We start from the raw sequence: 18,482 nt of genomic DNA, 5'->3' as shown, positions 1-18,482 counted from the left end.
TTTCTCTACTGACCCCACCCTGTGGATTAAATCTTTCCTAGCTGAACAAACCTCCAGAGTCTCTATAGGCAAAGAAGCTGCAGACCCCATCCCAGTCACCATCGGAGCACCCCAAGGCTCCTGCCTCTCTCCCACTTTTTATAACGCATACACAAAGCTTCTATTCTCAGCCTTAGACGATATGGGTGCAGATGACACCCAGATTCTCATTTCACTCTCAGGAAATTACACCCAAGACACACTGGCCATTAACAAAACGTATTCCATAATACAAAACTGGATGGCACTTAATAGTCTCTGCCTCAACGATGAGAAGACAGAGATTCTCATCGTGGGTTCCCAGGCTAAAATAGCTGCGCTCCATCCAGACTACTCCTCCATTAACATTGATGGGACCATGATTCTTGTTCTGAAGCAAGTAAAAACCTTAGGAGTTTATTTGGATGCAAACCTGACATTGACTAGGCACATTAGCACTGTTTCATTATCCATCTCCTGCACCGCCAAACTCATTGCCCCAAGCCACCAGTTCCTGACCCCCACCAACTGCATTACCTTGGCTAGAGCTCTGATTTTATCAAAAGTTGACTATTTCACTATATTGCTACTTGGGTACCTCCACCACCAACATCAAAAACTACAACAAAGCCTTACGGGCCGTCCAAGGAATCAGAAAATCTGATCATATCTCCAAGACCAGAGGAGATCATCACTGGCTGCCTATTGAAGCCAGAGTTATCTTCAAAACTCTCTGCATCACCTTCAAATGCCTCCATGAAAAAGCCCCTACCTATTTGAATAGTGCTATAAGCAAAAAAGAGTCTACCAGAACCCTAAGATCTGACAAGCAATTACTTTTAGCAATGCCCCGCTTTAGAAACCCTAGAGCAGGGGGTAGTAGTTTCCAATACCTAGCACCCAAACACTGGAACTCCCTACAATTGAGCATCAAACAAGAGGAAACATTCACAGGCTTTAAAAAAGTGCTAAAAACGTGGTTATTTAGCCAATACTAACATAGCTGCTACCTTAGAACTTGTAAATAATTATTGCATCAGTATTGTATTTTGTAGATTTATTGTATATACTCTGCATCTTGTATCACTGTATCCACTTTATAATGGTCTTTGACTAATTATTTTAATAAGCTGTCTGTAACCTCGCGGTGTCACCTAAGGGTTTGGGCGTGTAACAAATGCAATAAATAAATAAATAAATGTAATGCTGGTCATTGTTCAGTAAAATGTCTGGCATAAGGTTGTCACGTGGCCATTGTTTGCGTTTTCTTTTCCTTGTTATATGTTGTGGCCATCGGTATTCTTTTTAAGGTAACCACACCAGCTAGGTATTGCCACTATATATGTCAGCACCATTTTACAGTTATGCAAATCTAGCTAATTATATAACAGAAAAAGAAAGGAGAAAATGAGAAGAAGGGGTAATGAAGTTTATACCATGTACGTAGAAAATTGGCTAGTTCAAAAGTGGCTCGCCAGGGCATAGTCTTTGTCGTAGAGTGTCTGGTCATGCCCGCGATCAGCGAATCAGTTAAGTAAAAGGTTTAACTTTTATGCACGAATTAGTGCATTCGGAGTTCGTTGTCCTAAAACATTCACGCGAGTTAGAGTACTTGTGCGTGTAGTTTGTTGCACCAGCGTTGCACGTGTTATTTAATGGATGTATTAGCAGGTTATTCATATATTGAGAGAAATATTGGGGATAACTTTCAGGTATTCTACAACCGTGTTGTTGTCTATGCATGCAGTTTTGTTTTTGGCTGTTTTTCTGTGTTTTACAGTATTTTAGGATCGTGACTCTAATTGTGGTATGAATAACGCAGCTGTTTACCACATACGATGTGTAACTTGTTAGTTCCGGTCCCAATATGTCATACTCATTTTAAAGTCTTGCCGGTACTGTTTCGTTTTTCATTTTTCTTTCTTTAGCCGTGGATCCTATGCAAAAAGCACCCGATGAACTTGCAAGTTTGTTTTTCATATGCTTATAGTTCTAGTATGCTTATATTGTTCTGCTGGTACCAACAGAGGTACCTCATATTGTGTTTTCCCCATGTTTTAGGTTTTCTTTTTGTATTTTTTGCAGTTATTTACAGCGCACATAAACCGTAGGGGCGCTAGTCTCATTGGGGGAGGGCAGGTTATTTTTAACGCACTCACATTTTTTATTTCCAAGCACAGTTCCGGGATTCGAACCTGTGTTTGCTCAGCGTGGTCTTGCTTCCAGGACCTGCATGTTGCAACAGAGCTATCCTCCCATCCCACTTATAAGTGGCAAACTGTTAGAGAGAGTGAAAGAGAGTGGAGGTGTAGTGGGCCAGAGTGTAGTTTTGCTTGTGGTGGAAGGAGGCCAACTACGTGCTTCTCCTGTGTATGTTGTGTGGGCAGCACATCACCACCCCTGTTCCTGATTATTTGAGTGGTATGGATGTTAGTCTAGTCAGCATGAGGTTGAGTGAGCAACTGTGTTTGGTGAGTATGGTGTGGGTGGAGGAGGCATGGATACGTTCGTCTCTGTGTGTTGTGTCAGGTTGCATGGCACCCCCTGTTAGGTAAGCACGCATGTGTTGGGGTCGCTGCCTTTTCCCCATTCTCCCCAGTTGTGCTTCTGGTGTGTGTTTGGCTGCTAGCGGTTTGCAAAGAGTGTGCCAGGGTGTGGCAGGCCTTGTGCCTGGACGTGGTACCTCCAGGCAGGAGGAGTTGTTCCGTGTTGTCTCTGGGCCTTGCGTGTGGGTGAGTTTACCTCTTGGATGTATGATGTAAGTTTGTGTTGGTTGTCAATGTGTACGGAGAGAGGTGTTGTGGTAGGCCTCTGTTTACATGTCTGCTGGTCATCCCATTTCCCTTTGTTTGAGTGAGTGACAGCTGTCAGAATATTGAGGTATGCTTGTCCATGAGTGTTCTATGAGAGTCAGTTGGGTTGAGCCTGAGTGTAATAAGGATGGCCAGTGGGTGTTTTCAGTCAGTATCATGTCCCAGTCATCAGGGTCCTTTCCCTGCCCAGCTAGTCCCATTGTAACTAACTCTGAGACTAACAGGTTATGCATATAACTGCACATATGTAAATAAAGCTCTCCTGGAAGCCATCTATGGCTCCGCAGGTGGACCATGTTGTAGCACCTCTTCCAGGAGACTAAGATAACCCACGCACCCCCACGACCACTAAAGTCTGGCTTCACATTGGCAATTTAAGCCACCGTCACACCAATGCTCATGCAGACTGACCCTGTTAAGTTCAGTTGGAATGACTGTTTGTTGTGAGGGAACTGTCAGTGGGTCACACCTCTAATACATGACATGACCATGTATCTAAAAAGCCATCTGTCCATAGTCACACATTCTATTCACTCTCTTCAAATCTAACTCTCCTACTTGTTCAGTAGGAAAGCCACAGACCCAATCATCTGAGGATGTGGGAACCAGAAGCCAGGGATAACAGTGATTTGACAGAGCATTCTTCCACCATGGCAACCATATCCAACTCCACCATCACGGAAACATTGGCAACCATCACCACAACCACCATACCCACAGCCAGCGCCACGGCCATGGGCGCTACCACCCAATCAGCCTCTGGGACTGCGCAGAAGTGGAAATAAAGCTCTTTGTCAGGCAGATAATTGCCAAGAGAAGAAGTGGAATGGCACATGCCAGGCAACCGAGGCAAGAACAATGTGCCTCATGTGGAGCCATAACAGTGAGTGATGAGTTCTGGGACCTCTTGCACATTGATGACATCACTGTGTTGCACTCTCTGGAAGAATCACATGCTAAGGTAACTGATGCACAGCATCCACGTGTTCCCCCCTCGTCATCATCAGACAAATGCAGACACATTGACTGATGTTGATGAGGGTGTCCCTCACATTGCCCACACTGAGCCTTTCCCAAGACCCCCACGGCAAGTTGGAACGAATGGGTGTTTGGAGGGATGTGTTGCCTTTGCTAGTATGTGCTCAGAGGGGGCTACTTCCACATACTACAGGCAGGTGATTGGTCCCGGGTACACCTATCACAGGGAAAGCCCAGTGTCTCTGGGAACTGAGGTCATGGGGTTATGTTAATAGGTTTCTTTCATTTTGCTGTATGTCATTAGCGGGGGCTCTAGCTGTGTCACCACTGTCTATGTATGCACCCATGAATATGCAATGCTGTCCCTCCCATGAAATCACAGTATGCTCAGTAGATATTGCATGGGGGACCTGGGTAAATGTAGTGTGCCGAGCAGTGGGCATGTGTCCTCTTGCGCTGTCTCTCCTGCTGCACCCCGTCACCCTCCACCCCCTTTTTGTCCTTTTTGCCCCCAAATGCACCTGATGGGCTTGTGCAGTGACTGTCATCGGGATAAGCTTCTCATGTACATCGTTTTTCCTCCTCTTGCTGTTGTGCGGGTTGTATAGGAATTGTTCGTTTTACAACTGCTCGAATGACAATTGACCTTTTCACAATTGACCGAATTGTGAAGGTCAATTGTACCATATATGTGGGGGGAAACCCCCCACAAACCCCCACCCAATGCCAAACCCCCCAAAACCCATATATATATGGGAGTCTCTATCATCATATATTATATATATATATATATATATATATATATATATATATATATATATATATATATATATATATATATATATATATATATATTCGGTCAATTGTGAAAAGGTCAATTAATTGTGACCCTTTAAATTTGTCGGTTTGTGGTGGGCATTCCCTAAACACATTTCACTTCATGTTTTGAGTGAATGTGCCTCGCATCTGCATTACTTATATCCTGAATGTTTGGGGGTGCTCTGCTGGCAATCAGCGGTGTTGTTGTTAGTTTCTAAGCAGTGGTATTCAAACATTTTCAAATCAAACTCCCCTTGGGTAAACATATTGTTTCTGGGTCCCCCCACCTATGGATTGGCCCCCCCTTACGCGGCCCAAAAGATGTCCTGGGGCCCCAAGGCTCTTTAAAATATAAGCAGATTTTCTACTGCTTATATTTTCTATTAAAAACAGTCATCTTCGTCCATCTTTAAAGTGTCTGCCCCCCTCTGAGACGCTCCCCCCATTTGAAGACCACTAAGGTAATGACAGTCAATACCACCAATATTACCCTTGTTATATGTAACCCTGCATTTCCTGTGGGTTTCAGTGTGTGCCTGGGCTATGCGTCCCGCTTGTTTGGCAGGCATGTTTATGTAGTTTCCATTCTCGTTGTCCATTTCACCTGGCTGCGTGTTTTTGGCGCGCAGAGTTTGTCAGAACAGACATGGTAGGTTCCATCAGCAGGGGGAGCAGGGCTGTCTGTGAGGAGATTTGACCTCAGGACCGGCACAAGCCTCCCTGCTGGCGGATACAAGTGGAGAGTTCCCGGAGAGCATAAGAGCCTGAGGGGATCATTAGGGGAGAGAGCCGGGAGAGAAAAGCAGAGACGGAAGCTCCAGACTGTTCACAGAGGGCATCCAGGCCCTCTGTTGTGACATGCACGTCGCCCACACCCGTTAGGCCGTCCACCGGTGTAGGCTGGCATTCCCCTTTCCCACACGCGGGGTCGAGAGCGTGTGCCGAAGTGCGGTAGATGAAGGAGCACTTGCCTGGCCGCCTCCTCTCGTGAGGGAGAGAGAGTGGAGTCGGTTCTTGCACTGCGCATTATCAGTCAGGTAGGAAAGGGAAAGAGTGAGAAAGGGACATCGTGCCCTGCGTGTGCCAGCATACAGTGAACACGTGGGCAGTGCATGACCAGACGAAAGGTAATATTCGCTCCACCTATCCTGGTGATGCTGAGAGGCTGTACACTATCAACAGGTCAGCGGAGTGCGGGGATGAGTTAACTTGCCTAAAAAAAAGTAGGGTTTGGCCTACTCAGGGGACACAGTCAGAAAGGCCCAGTGGTGCCCTGAGGGGGTTTGTTCACCCTTGTAGTGGACAAGTCCCGCTTATCTTCCAGAGGCCTGTTTGGCCCATTAGGTATGTTTAGTATTGTTCTGCTTCTCTCGGTTATATCCGCACTCGGGCAGTGATTTACCTCGTTCTGAGCTTGGCTCTCGCCCAGCACTGTAAGGGATCTGAACATTCCTGCTAGGATCTATCTTAGTGGCTTTGCCTAGCCATGTGGAGAGGTGGAGTACGGCTCGATGGCCTGACTGGGTGAATGGTGGTTTGTTTTGCTAAGACCTGGTGGCTTTCTGCAGCTTTCTGCGGCAATCCGTAGTTAAGGGATGCTTGTCTGACATATTTGAATATTTATTTACCAACTGTGAAAGCACTTGTTCTCAAGATGACCCCACTGATATATTTGAATATTTATTTACCAAATGTGAATGATCTTGTCCTCACAGTGAGCCCGCTGGTCTGTTTAATTATTTATGTATCAACAGTGAATGCATTTGTCCTCAGGTGACCCCAAGGGACCTGCTTCAATACTTATAACTAATGTGTAATTAATTATACCAAAGGTGATTGAATGAGAACTTTTAAATATTGATCTTTCATGTACTAGCAGAGAGCGCCTCCACCATAAGCACAGTGGTGTAATATTGCTCATGGGTACCGAGGATTGGTTGGAAGATTTAAATTACATAAACGAAAGCGGTTCACGCGTGTTATAAAATATAAGACTGTGTCTGTTGATTTAACCAGGGGTACCAGTATAGCTGTCTGTCAACTGGGCAGACCGACTCTAGGCCCCACGAGGGTCCATCCATCGTCCCCATGGGATTTCCTTTGTCTGCACGTGTGTGCAGCAAGGTGTTAGGCTCCTATTCTCAGGTCTCCTACAGGTTGCGGCTTACACATTCCTATAAACTACAGGGGAGAACCACCTTACATATACAACTCACAATCACCCTCATGAAGTTTAGCTTTGAGGAGGAAGGGTCTCATTGATTTAATCAACTTCTCAATTTCTTTATGGAAGGCTTTTCTCTAGAACGTCTTTCCAGTTATTTTCAAATTACGAACATCATATCCTGCTTGTGATAAAAGATATCCCAAACAAGATATACTAGACTGCTGTAATCAGTTATTAAAGCTGCGTAGGAATGAGTTGAGATATCATAATGACTGTGGATAGCTCCATCAGCCCGAACCAATCATCACCCACTGAATGATTGTGAGAGACTGCCCAGAAGTTGTTAATTTGTACATGCATAGCTTCACCTTTTATTACATTGTCTAATTCCTGAGTTTGGTTTCTAATTGCGGTCCTGGAATTTGAACCACTGTTGTTCTACATGACTTTGCTTCCACGACCAGCGCGTTGCGCCTGTGCTGTCCTGCATTCGCTATGAAGCGGGTGTGGTAAGGAATTGGAGTGGGCAAGACAGAAAGGTAAACAAGACAACATCTAAGAAAAGAGTAATAAAACAAGAACAGAGCTAAAAAAATGACAACAAGATAAGAACATTTAATCAATAAAAAACGGGTATTGAAGGGCAAATACAGGGGAAATGAGTTGAAGTATGACAAACTCGTGTTTAAAAAAATACACAGCAAGAAAAGGACAGGAATGGAGACGTGGAAAATATTGCAACTTGAAAAAAGAGGTAAACGATGAAAACATACAGAGCGGAACATTATATGGTGATGTTGGGAATGCATCACCAATACACTCTAAGGCAACATTCCTCCACAGAATTCGGCGACTTTCTGAATACATTCTGCATACATGCCTAGGCCTCTAGATGGTGATAGAACTCAGTGACTTGCACTATTCGGGGATACTTTTTCTCCCATGTATAACAAGCCTGCAGGAAGACAGTCATAGTAAGCATATATGCAGTAGATAGTGCACAACAGGGGCGTTGCTAGGGGGGGCTAAGGGGGCTATAGCCCCTGATCTTTTGGTTGTAGCCCCGGATAGAATCTCAGGAGCTACAGCCAAAAGACTAGCTGGCCCCCGGTCCCAACAGTTCCGACATCAGCTTAGCCCCGAGTCTTTTCCAGACCTAGCAACTCCCCTGGTGCACAATACAGGGTCTGATGATCCGATATAAAACCTTTAACTCTAGGCTGAAAACATCACTGTGCAGTCGTTCAATAATGCTTAATTATTCAGACTGGTTTTGTTGTAAATGGTCTACATTTCACCTTACAATATAATTTCTCATTATTGTGGCTTTTTACATGTTAATTGGCTTAACAATGTTCTTTCAGCAAGTTAAGTGTATTACCTATAGACATCAAAGCGTACAAATGTTGGGAATGACAACGTTCAGGTGGCTACAAATAGTACAGACTATTTCCTGAACGTAGACAAACTGCAGCCACCTAATCATCAGACCTTAATTCATGCGGCACTGCGTGACACAAGACTCACTTGAACTGTAGTATTGATGTAAGCTATTTAAAGCGAACGGTGTCAAGAGGTGTCAAGTACTGGTGTAATGTGAACAACAATATGATTTGTCGATCGGAATTTGTTTATAGTGTTGTTTGGTGGGACGTTCGTGTGGGCATTTCCAGTGTTTGTAGACTTTACGCTTTGTAGGTAATAACCTGAACTGTCTGTAAAAAAAGTTTTTCTCCCTTCAAATTCCCTCCTTTTTTTAAATGTGTAACGGTCTGTTGGGACATTTCCTGTTGTTGCAGTGTATATATTGCATAATGGTGTGCTTCATCTGCTTGCTAAAACTGGTTGGTGGATGAGTATGTGTTTGCCTTGGAAGCAAAGCCATGCAGAGTAACACAGGTTCGCATCTGGTATGTGTGTGTGTTTCCTGTTGTGCCCATGCTTGACTTTCGAAATGCCCATAATTTGTCTATCTCTGTTCCTTTCTCATACACTTTTAGAGCTTTATTTACACATTTGAATGTGTAGGATGTATGCATGTTGAGCCCATGCCCAAGTAGTGGTGCCCATAATGGAATGTGAAGTGCTTTTTCTATCTCTTGTTCCTTTCTCATACATTTTAGAGCTTTATTTACACAATTGAATGTGTAGAATGTATGTATGTTGGGCCCATGCCCAAGTAGAGATGTCCATGATGGAATGTGGAGTTCTTTTTCTATCTTTGTTTCTTTTTCATACATTTTTAGAGCTTTCTGTACACATTTGAATGTGTAGGTTGTATGCATGTTGTGCCCGTGCCCAAGTAGAGATGTCCATAATGGAATGTGGAGTGCTTTTTCTCTCTCTGTTTCTTTTTCATACATTTATAGAGCTTTGAGTACATATTTGAATGTGTAGGTTGTTTGCATGTTGAGCCCATGCCCAAGTAGAATGTCCATAATGGAATGTGGAGTGCTTTTTCTCTCTCTGTTTCTTTTTCATACATTTTTAGAGCTTTGTGTACACATTTGAATGTGTAGGATTTATGCATGTTGAGCCCATGCCCAAGTAGAGATGTCCATAATGGAATGTGGAGTGCTTTTTCTATCTCTGTATTTTTCATACATTTTTAGAGCTTTGTTTACACATTTGAAAGTGTAGGGTTTAGGCATGTTGAGCCCATGCCCAAGTAGGGATGTCCATAATGGAATGTGGAGTGCTTTTTCTATCTCTGTTCCTTTTTCATACATTTTTAGAGCTTTGTCTACACATTTGAAAGTGTAGGGTTTAGGCATGTTGAGCCCATGCCCAAGTAGGGATGTCCATAATGGAATGTAGAGTGCTGGGGCTAACCATTCTGAAGATTCTACCTCCTCTATTACTCCAGTTTCCATCAGCTTTTTAAGTTCTGCCTGGAGACTTTCACGTGCCATGATGGGTACACGCCTAACTCTGTGTACAACGGGAACAGCACTCCTCTTGAGCACGATCTTGTGCGAAAACCCTCGCAATTTGCCCAGGGCGGAGGAGAAAACTGACGGAAATTTCTTTTGGAGAGTATGGTCTGAGCTGTCTGAGGGTCCGTGGGGCATTGCCAGGGGTACCAGGTTAATACCACCTGAATCTCTTAAGGCCAAGTTGGTGGAGTTGGCTCATGAAGGGCACATCGGTAGATCTATGACGAAGAGAAGGCTAAGAGAAGGGTATTGGTGGCCCAAGATGGATGAGGAGGTTGAGAAAGTAGTCAAGGATTGTGTGGCTTGTTCAGTCAGTGATAAGAGTAGGACAACGTCGCCCCATCCTGTACAGCCTGTGGAAGTGCCGCAAGACGTGTGGTCAAAGGTGGCCATCTCTGTTTCTTTTTCATACATTTTTAGAGCTTTGTTTACACATTTGAAAGTGTAGGTTTTAGGCATGTTGAGCCCATGCCCAAGTAGTGTTGTCCATAATGGAATGTTTAGTGCTTTTTCTATCTCCGTTTCTTTTTCATACATTTTTAGAGCTTTGTGTACACATCTGAATGTGTTGGATTTATGCACATTGAACCCATGCTCAAGTAGAGATGTCCATAATGGAATGTGGAGTCCTTTTTCTATCTCTGTTTCTTTTTCCTACATTTTTAGAGCTTTGTTTACACATTTGAAAGTGTAGGGTTTAGGCATGTTGAGCCCAGGCCCAAGTAGGGATGTCCATAATGGAATGTGGAGTGCTTTTTCTATCTCTATTTCTTTTTCATAAATTTTGAGAACTTTGTTTACACATTTGAATGTGTAGGATTTATGCATGTTGAGCCCATGCCCAAGTAGAGATGTCCATAATGGAATGTGAAGTGCTTTTTCTATCTCTCTTTCTTTTTCATACATTTTTAGAGCTTTGTTTACACAATCAAAAGTTTAGGGTTTCGGGATGTTGAGCCCATGCCCAAAAAGGGATGTCCATAAAGGAATGTGGAGTGCTTTTTCTATCTCTGTTTCTTTTTCATACATTTTTAGAGCTTTGTTTACACATTTGAAAGTGTACGGTTTAGGCATGTTGAGCCTATGCCCAAGTAGGGATGTCCATAATGGAATGTGGAGTGCTTTTTCTATCTCTGTTTCTTTTTCATACATTTTAGAGCTTTGTTACACATTTGAAAGTGTAGGGTTAAGGCATGTTGAGCCCATGCCCAAATAGGGATGTCCATAATGGAATGTGCAGTGCTTTTTCGATCTCTGTTTCTTTTTCATACATTTTAGAGCTTTGTTTACACATTTGAAAGTGTCAGGTTTAGGCATGTAGAGCCCATGCCCAAGTAGGGATGTCCATAATGGAATGTGGAGTGCTTTTTCTATCTGTTTCTTTTTCATACATTTTTAGAGCTTTGTTTACACATTTGAAAGTGTAGGGTTTGGGCATGTTGAGCCCATGCCCAAGTAGGGATGTCCATAATGGAATGTGGAGTGCTTTTTCTATCTCTGTTTCTTTTTCATACATTTTTAGAGCTTTGTGCACACATCTGAATGTGTATGATTTATGCATGTTGAACCTATGCCCAAGTAGAGATGTCCATAATGGCACGTGGAGTGCTTTTTCTATCTCTGTTTCTTTTTCATACATTTTTAGAGCTTTGTTTACAAATTTTAACGTGTAGGATCTATGCATGTTGAGCCCATATCCAAGTAGAGATGTCCATACTGACGTTTATTTTTTCCAATGTTTGTGTTTTCCACCGGTTTCTGCACAGATGAGTTTTTCTGCATGTTGTGCACATTTCAGAATCATAAATGTCCATAATATGATGGTGTGTTTGGTTTGCGCTTCCGTTTCTACGCTTGTCTCTGGGGCAGTTTTAAATAAACTGCTAATTGCATGCACAAACACTTGCACTTATGCATTGCTGCTCTCCTGCATGCAACGTTCAGCTCTCTCATAGCGTAGTGTAAAAGTAAAGAGTAAAGCAAGGAGAAATTGCCTTTATCCTTTACTTTTACTCACCGCTTTGAGAGAATTAAAACACTGCCTCAAAATACGTGTTGCAGACAGTATTTTATAATGGATTGCAATGGAATCCGGCTGTTATTCACTAGGGAGCTCATTTTCTAATGAGCCGTAACATTAATGGAAGACTTGGGTGAGGCTTTTACGTCTTTGTTGATGCCACGGCTCATTTGAACTCATTTGTATGGTGGATACAAGGGGTGGAACACAACTTGCATGTCCACCGCCTCCCTTCGTCTCTGCCATATAAATTCATCAGCAATTGCTCTGGCATGCATTTTCATGTTGGCATAAATGTTGTGATCCCCATGGAACCTGCCGGCTTTGTGCTCCAGCAAAAAGCAGGCAGACTTCACAGGGATCCATTGTAAATGCCGCCTACTTTGCGCTTGCATGAAAATCTCATGCAGGCATGAAACCAAATGTTATCCTGAAAGGAGGAGTAAAGCAAAGCACAGGTTCTTTCATGCCCTCCTCCTCCTGCTCCTCGGGACGTATATAAAATGAAGTGGAGCATGACAAGGAAAGTTTAAACTGCTGTTACACTTTCAGTTTACGCTCCAATTCAGTGGAAAATTACCCCTTCTGAGTTTTCCACGTTCTGTGCCCATGCCTGTATAAAGTTGGATGCTTGCACTAAGTATATAAGCAAATGTTTTTAAGTTTCCTACATGCTTCTGTGTTTTCCAGCTCTCCTGATCATGTCCGAAAAATAGACATATTTTGGACATTTTGAAAAGTGAAAAACTTAAATCCTAGGCTCCATTTTTCTGAAATGTTTTTGAATGCACCCTGTTTCATAAAAGGTCGCTACAAATGGCATGTGTTTTCTCATGAGACCAATATTTATTTGTTGAACTTTCAGGGACAAGATCAAAAGGTACAAAGGAAAATACTGTCATATTTTCCTTTGGAACGTGCTACTAAGCCTTAACTATGTAATCATTACCATGACACCATAATTATGCATTTGTTGCGGGGTAAAATGAAAGATCTGATACTCAGGTAAGGGAAGTGAACTTCTTTACTAAGTTCCAGTGACAAAGTATATACATTAGGTAAGTCCAAGCGCAAGTAAGTAGGAAGGTACACAGGAGACATCCACCGGCCTCAACTCTCACACGCTGCTTCACTCCAACTGGCATTGATGGAGCTCACAGGGCGCTCACACGACAACATTTCACAGGCATAACATTCCATCAGGTCTTCTCTCAGGCAAGCATTCATGCAGGACCAATGCAGGGAACACAAGACACAACAGCATCCATGATATTTGTGCACCTTATTTTCAAGCAATGTCCTGTTTTTGCCTGGAAGCAATGACCTGTTTTTGCCTGTGCTGTAAATGGGAAATTCTGCCAGTGCTAATGAAGGAGGCCATCTTTAAGGGAAATGCCATGTGGATTATGGTTGCAGTCAATCACTCGGTGTGCCTCTGACAGGTGACGATGAATCATGCCTTTGTTTGGGGTGTCCCGTTCATGAAACCAATCTACCAGTACTACTCACAGGACTTGACATAACACATGCAAAAAATTACTGTGATGAATTGACTTCTGCCCTGTATGAGTGCAAGGGTGATCAGAGGCTAAAGTGCCTACTAAGCCCTCACAATTCTACAAACCAAGAGCCAACACAATCATAAAGGTAAAACAGGCACGGTTAAGAGATATACCTCCTTCGCCTTCTGTGGTAAAGTCGGCCAAGGGAAGGCTCGAGAGGGGTTTGAATGTGAAGCAGTAGCAACCCAAACAGCAAAGTGAAACAGTCCAAAAGAAAGGAATTTTTTGTACAGGGGCACACATCTGAAACGCACCCCATGTGCTACAGAGACTTGGCTCTCACTGCAGTCGTCAAATGGGCAACTGTGTCCTCGGACCCTGCTCTGTGCCACTGGTAGAGCAGGCGCTGCATAGCAGCAGGACACAGGTGTACACCATGCTTTTGGCATGGAACTTATGAAAGGGGAATGTGATTAGATTACCTTTTCGGAGCTGGAATTACCCGCACCATTTTATTAGTTAATACAAGTATTTTAAAACATAGGGATTCTACACACTTGCCAAAAAGTAATGAATCGCAATTACACATTACTGATAGGTTGTGTACACACATAGAAGTGGTACTTTACATTCTCCTGGTCACGTCCTCCCAAGCAACTGCCGGGGCGATCAGACCAATTTAGTTTTTCTAACTCCAAACAGAAAGGCCTCCTGTAAGGCGGAAGCTCTCTGGGGCTATTACCCGATTGTTGGCGCATTGTTTCGTGCAGGGAGCAGCCTGGCTTCATTATCAGTGCATCAAACTCAATCGTACCGTAAATAAACACTGTTGCCGTCCCCCTTGAGACAGGACAAGGAACACTGACCATGTCCTCTTTTCTTAGAAAACTATCTCCTAGCATATACTCTTTAGATGGAAAGTCTGGAAGGGGGGCTTTCTATATGGGGTTAATGTTCCATCTGATAAAGTTTAATTTAACAAAAAGGAAATACAGCCCGCTTTACAGCACGGGGTGTTACAGTGGAACAAGGCACACAGTTCAATTCTGTTTCAAATGGATTTCTTAAATTGAACTGTTGTTCAGTGCCTACCAGCTTACTGTTAACTTTAGTGCACAGTTGGCATTGCAATACAGTTCCTTGACTCATATCAAATTGGCAATGCCGCAAGCATGTAATGGGATTTCTACTAAGCCATGTGCCTAATGAAAGCAGTTTCTAATATTTGTTATTTATTTATTTATATCACTCCGAAAGCCTGCGGGCATCGCGGCACGTACATTTAGACAACGGACGAACACAATTTTTACGGGACGTCATATGAAATTGAACATGTTTTCCTCTCTTTAGACAATCAGAAAATGTAGACGTCAGACTCTAATCAACAGTACACGCCCGCATTCCATCCTTCTCCTTTGTCCTTCCCACTGTTTCAGCCCGTTAGCCAATCGGCAAGCTTCAAATGGAGTCTCTATCCACATGTGAAAGCTGCTTCCTAAGCATCCCTTTGGGATGAGTACAAACCGGAAGCTAGGCAAGGCGACACGGACCAGCTTCATCACAGAAATCCTCAGGCCAGGCTCCCCTTTCTTACCCCTGTACAAGCTCTAATAGGCTTAGTGCCCTTACCATCAGGCTAAATTGTGTGGAAGGTGACCTTTGCCCTTGTTAGGCGCCTTTGACTTCGGCTTGGGCCACTAACTTCCGGGGCTGTCACCTACCCCACAATAGAGCCCTCCTGTGCGGGCTCTAATGCTTCAGTGTGGATATCTATTGGGTTAAAGGTTTGTCATGCTAGTAACAAGGCAGCATGTGGGTTCTAATTTCAAAGTGGGGAAATACATTGGGAAAGCAGTCTGATTTGGGATGTGGCAATATGTTTGGAATTCTGGTTTTAATGCTTGTTGGAATGCGAGTTACATGTTTGGACGGAAGGCTTTTCTTTTGGAAAAGAGGTTGGCACTCAGAGTCGGACTGGGCCATAAAATTGTCGCGGGCGTCAATGAAAAAGTGGGCCACAGTTGTAAATGGCAATTAATTCCTTTTGTGACACTGTTTGAACAGTACCCAAAGGGGAGTTTTTTGATGAAATGTGATACACATTGTGCATTTTAAAGAATATTTATTCAGCAACAGCGGTCAAAACTATTAGCCGCATAGTGAAGTAACTCATCAAACTGGCCAACATTGGCCAAAAAAGTGGCCCACTTTGACGGAGAAAACGGGCCCACACCAGCATTTTGAGTTTTTGGTTTGACCATGGGCCTATTGCCCTATAGTGCAGTCTGAGCCTGTTGGCACTCTGCTCCCCAACCACATACAGTGAAGTGTGTGCCTCAGGCACCAATCGATAACCCTGAGCCTGTCATATCACATTGAAGGCCACGATTCGTTAATATGGACGCCTGTGTTTCAAAGAGCGTAATGAACTAAAATGTCAGAATTCAAAGTAGTTTAAAATTAGCATATCGTTATGTCATGACAAATGGTTGGTATTAGCGTCATTACTGGTAGTTTGCACAACGGAAATCGAATTATGAGCATTCGTTAACCGGCACAGAAAGCAGTCCACATTTTATTCCATTAACCCAGTTCTGAAATATGCATTTGTAGAACGCAAGAAACACTCAAAACAATATCCTGGGCAGAATCCGGGTGTGACTGTCGCAGTTTGCTACTTGATCCCCGTTCAAGAGCTGAGTGGACCCAAACAACTTGAACAATGGGCCTCATTATGACCCTGGCGGTAGCCGTGCTGGTAATTACCGGCACGGCTGCCGCCGGAGTCATGAATTTTGTGGCACCTGGCAATGGGCAATTACCGGGGCATTACAGCCCTGGCAGACCAGGTAATTACCCATTGCCAGGAGCCGCAAAATATGACTCCACATTCCCATTTGAGTCCCATTGGACTCAATGGGAATGGGGAGGACGGAGGCACCGGCACCATTCACGAATGGTGCCGTGCATCCGTCTAGATATGCGAGCGGGTGAAAAGCACCCGCTTGCATAACTAGTAGTTTGCTGGTAGTTTACCGGTACCATTGTTAGCAGACGGGCAAACTTGTAATGAGGCGCAATGACTGCTACTTTACCATACGTGCGTATTACCTTATATGTTTAATTCCCAAACTTGTCAAATATAAGGTTGAGGGATAGGAACGTGTTCTTTCACCGGTGTCCCTCAGCTTGTAGGGCCCAAATTCAAAATGAATAACTGTAAGCAATTCCTCATCTTCTTCTGCGTGATACAATCATTTGTTTTTATTGTGTTTGACAATATCCCTATGCTTTAGGGTTCTACTACAGACCCATGGAAAGGTTCCCTATCCCCCTCTCATTCCCAGCAACTGGTGCTCAACATGAGGTCTTCTGCACCAGTTTTGAAATGCACTGGCCATCCACAGAGATCTCAGCCCACGGCAGGCATCACGAAGACCCGTGTCGTCCATTCCAGGCATGGGCGGAAACAAAAGAGGCCCTGGAAATTATTTGCAAAGTGGCCCCGTATTACATATTTTCAGCAAGTCCAACGCTTTTCCTATGAAAATATGTGTAAATAACACACAAAAGAGGCCCAGGTTACAGAGGCCTAGCGGGAAATCTCCAGAGCTTCGTATAGGCCGTTCCAACCCTGACTCCAGGCCTCAAGGGCTGGAATCCTGACTTTTATTGATGTTTTCCAACACAAAACATAACGTATAATACCTTAAACAACATCAAACATCACATCACACTGTGCACATTCAAGTTGGAGTTTGTGCTGCTTTCCGCCTTTGGTTGATCAACAGCTAGGCCTCTTCTATTTATGACCAAAAAAATGTGCATACATTTAAAACCATTTTATGCACATTTATTTGAATGAATATTAAGGAGGGGTATCCTAAAAACCCAACATGTTTCCGGCCCTCGAGGCCTTGAGCGGGGCAACCCTGACCTAGAGGCATCGCCTTCTTCCGCTCAATCTACGCCGAACTGCAGATTTCCTCCGTTCGCGTAGCCTGGAGGTTTCTTAAAATTGGCACCCAGTTTTCTCTATTCTTGGTTTTTTGTTTACGGTCCATTTATCCTAACGACAAAAGATATATTGAAGGCCGCCAGCGCACATATAACCAACACGTCTTGCTTTGTGGACAGTGATTGACTGAAAGAGAATTGATATCAATTCAAAGTATGCTATCACACTGTCAATGTTAACAAATGGGATAAAAGTACCATAGGATCATCATGCAGGCGGATGGATATGAGAACTCCTGGACATATAGGGCTGTCTCTCATACATCATCAGAACACTTACGGATTTCACAGTTTGCTCCGACCCATCCATGTGCACAGTGGCAGGTGTAAGCATTGGGCTGGTCTACGCACGTGCCGGAATGGTGGCATGGGCTGCTGTCACATTCATTTACGTCAACTTCGCAGTCTTCACCTACAGTGAAAGAAAACAATATTTTACCGTTATAAGAATCTATGAGCCATCAATGTAGCAAGCAGGGCAGCGTATTTACAAAGTATCAGGTCACCTTAAGTGTGGTGCCAACAGTGTGACCGAGTCCCCTGCCTAACCTTGGGGACTGACCGTGCAATGGTTCAAGGGGCCGCGTACTGCCCCGAGTGAGTGGATACTAAAACCAGAGGATACATACGGGGGTTCCTAGGCCACCCCAGCTGGGTGCCCACACCCTAACGTAGGGGAGAGTTGCAGGAATATATCCACCCTCACAAACACCAGTGACAACAAAGGAAAGAAGGACACATTAAAATCACTTAATGGCTCCCCTTATCAGAAGCTGGCATCCTAGCAGATACAAATTTGCCATTTCCCCATGACAACAGAGTTACAGTTACACCATGGAGTTACCCATGATTGCTAGAGGATATCGAGCCTTTCGATTTACACACTGAGAAAACAGAGGCTCGCTGTACAGCAGACAACGGCAGCAGGAGTTCAAGGGGGAGGGAAGGAGGTCTAACACATGTCCAGGGCAGTTCTAGAATTCAAAATGGTGTCATGTCTTAAACTAAGCTTTGACCCACCCCCTCCAAAACCACATTATCACAAGCCCCTGGTCCAATCACAGAACAGCACACTCCACACTACACAGGTACAATCAATTTCCCTAACCATAAACCAATGGGAGGAGAGACCACACTATAAAACTCACTAGTTCAGTCTGGCAATGTGAGATGTTCGAAAAGTAACTGGAGGAATTAGTAGGAAAAGATTAG

General features: G+C 43.8%; 1 protein-coding gene across 1 annotated transcript in view; it reads right to left on the bottom strand.

Annotated features, from left to right (window-relative positions):
* The window catches only part of DNER (delta/notch like EGF repeat containing), a 1,567,341-nt gene that overhangs the window by 67,075 nt on the left and 1,481,784 nt on the right, over positions 1–18,482 (bottom strand). Inside the window, exon 11 of the mRNA XM_069618306.1 lies at positions 17,551–17,682. Coding sequence (XP_069474407.1) covers positions 17,551–17,682 — 132 coding nt within the window. The remainder of the gene's footprint in view (positions 1–17,550; positions 17,683–18,482) is intronic.

This window comes from Ambystoma mexicanum, chromosome 10, assembly GCF_040938575.1.
Source record: "Ambystoma mexicanum isolate Mex_15411 chromosome 10, UKY_AmexF1_1, whole genome shotgun sequence".
Lineage (NCBI taxonomy): Eukaryota > Metazoa > Chordata > Amphibia > Caudata > Ambystomatidae > Ambystoma > Ambystoma mexicanum.
The sequence above is the reverse complement of the archived record's forward strand: the minus strand, read 5'-3'. Positions and strand labels throughout refer to the sequence as shown.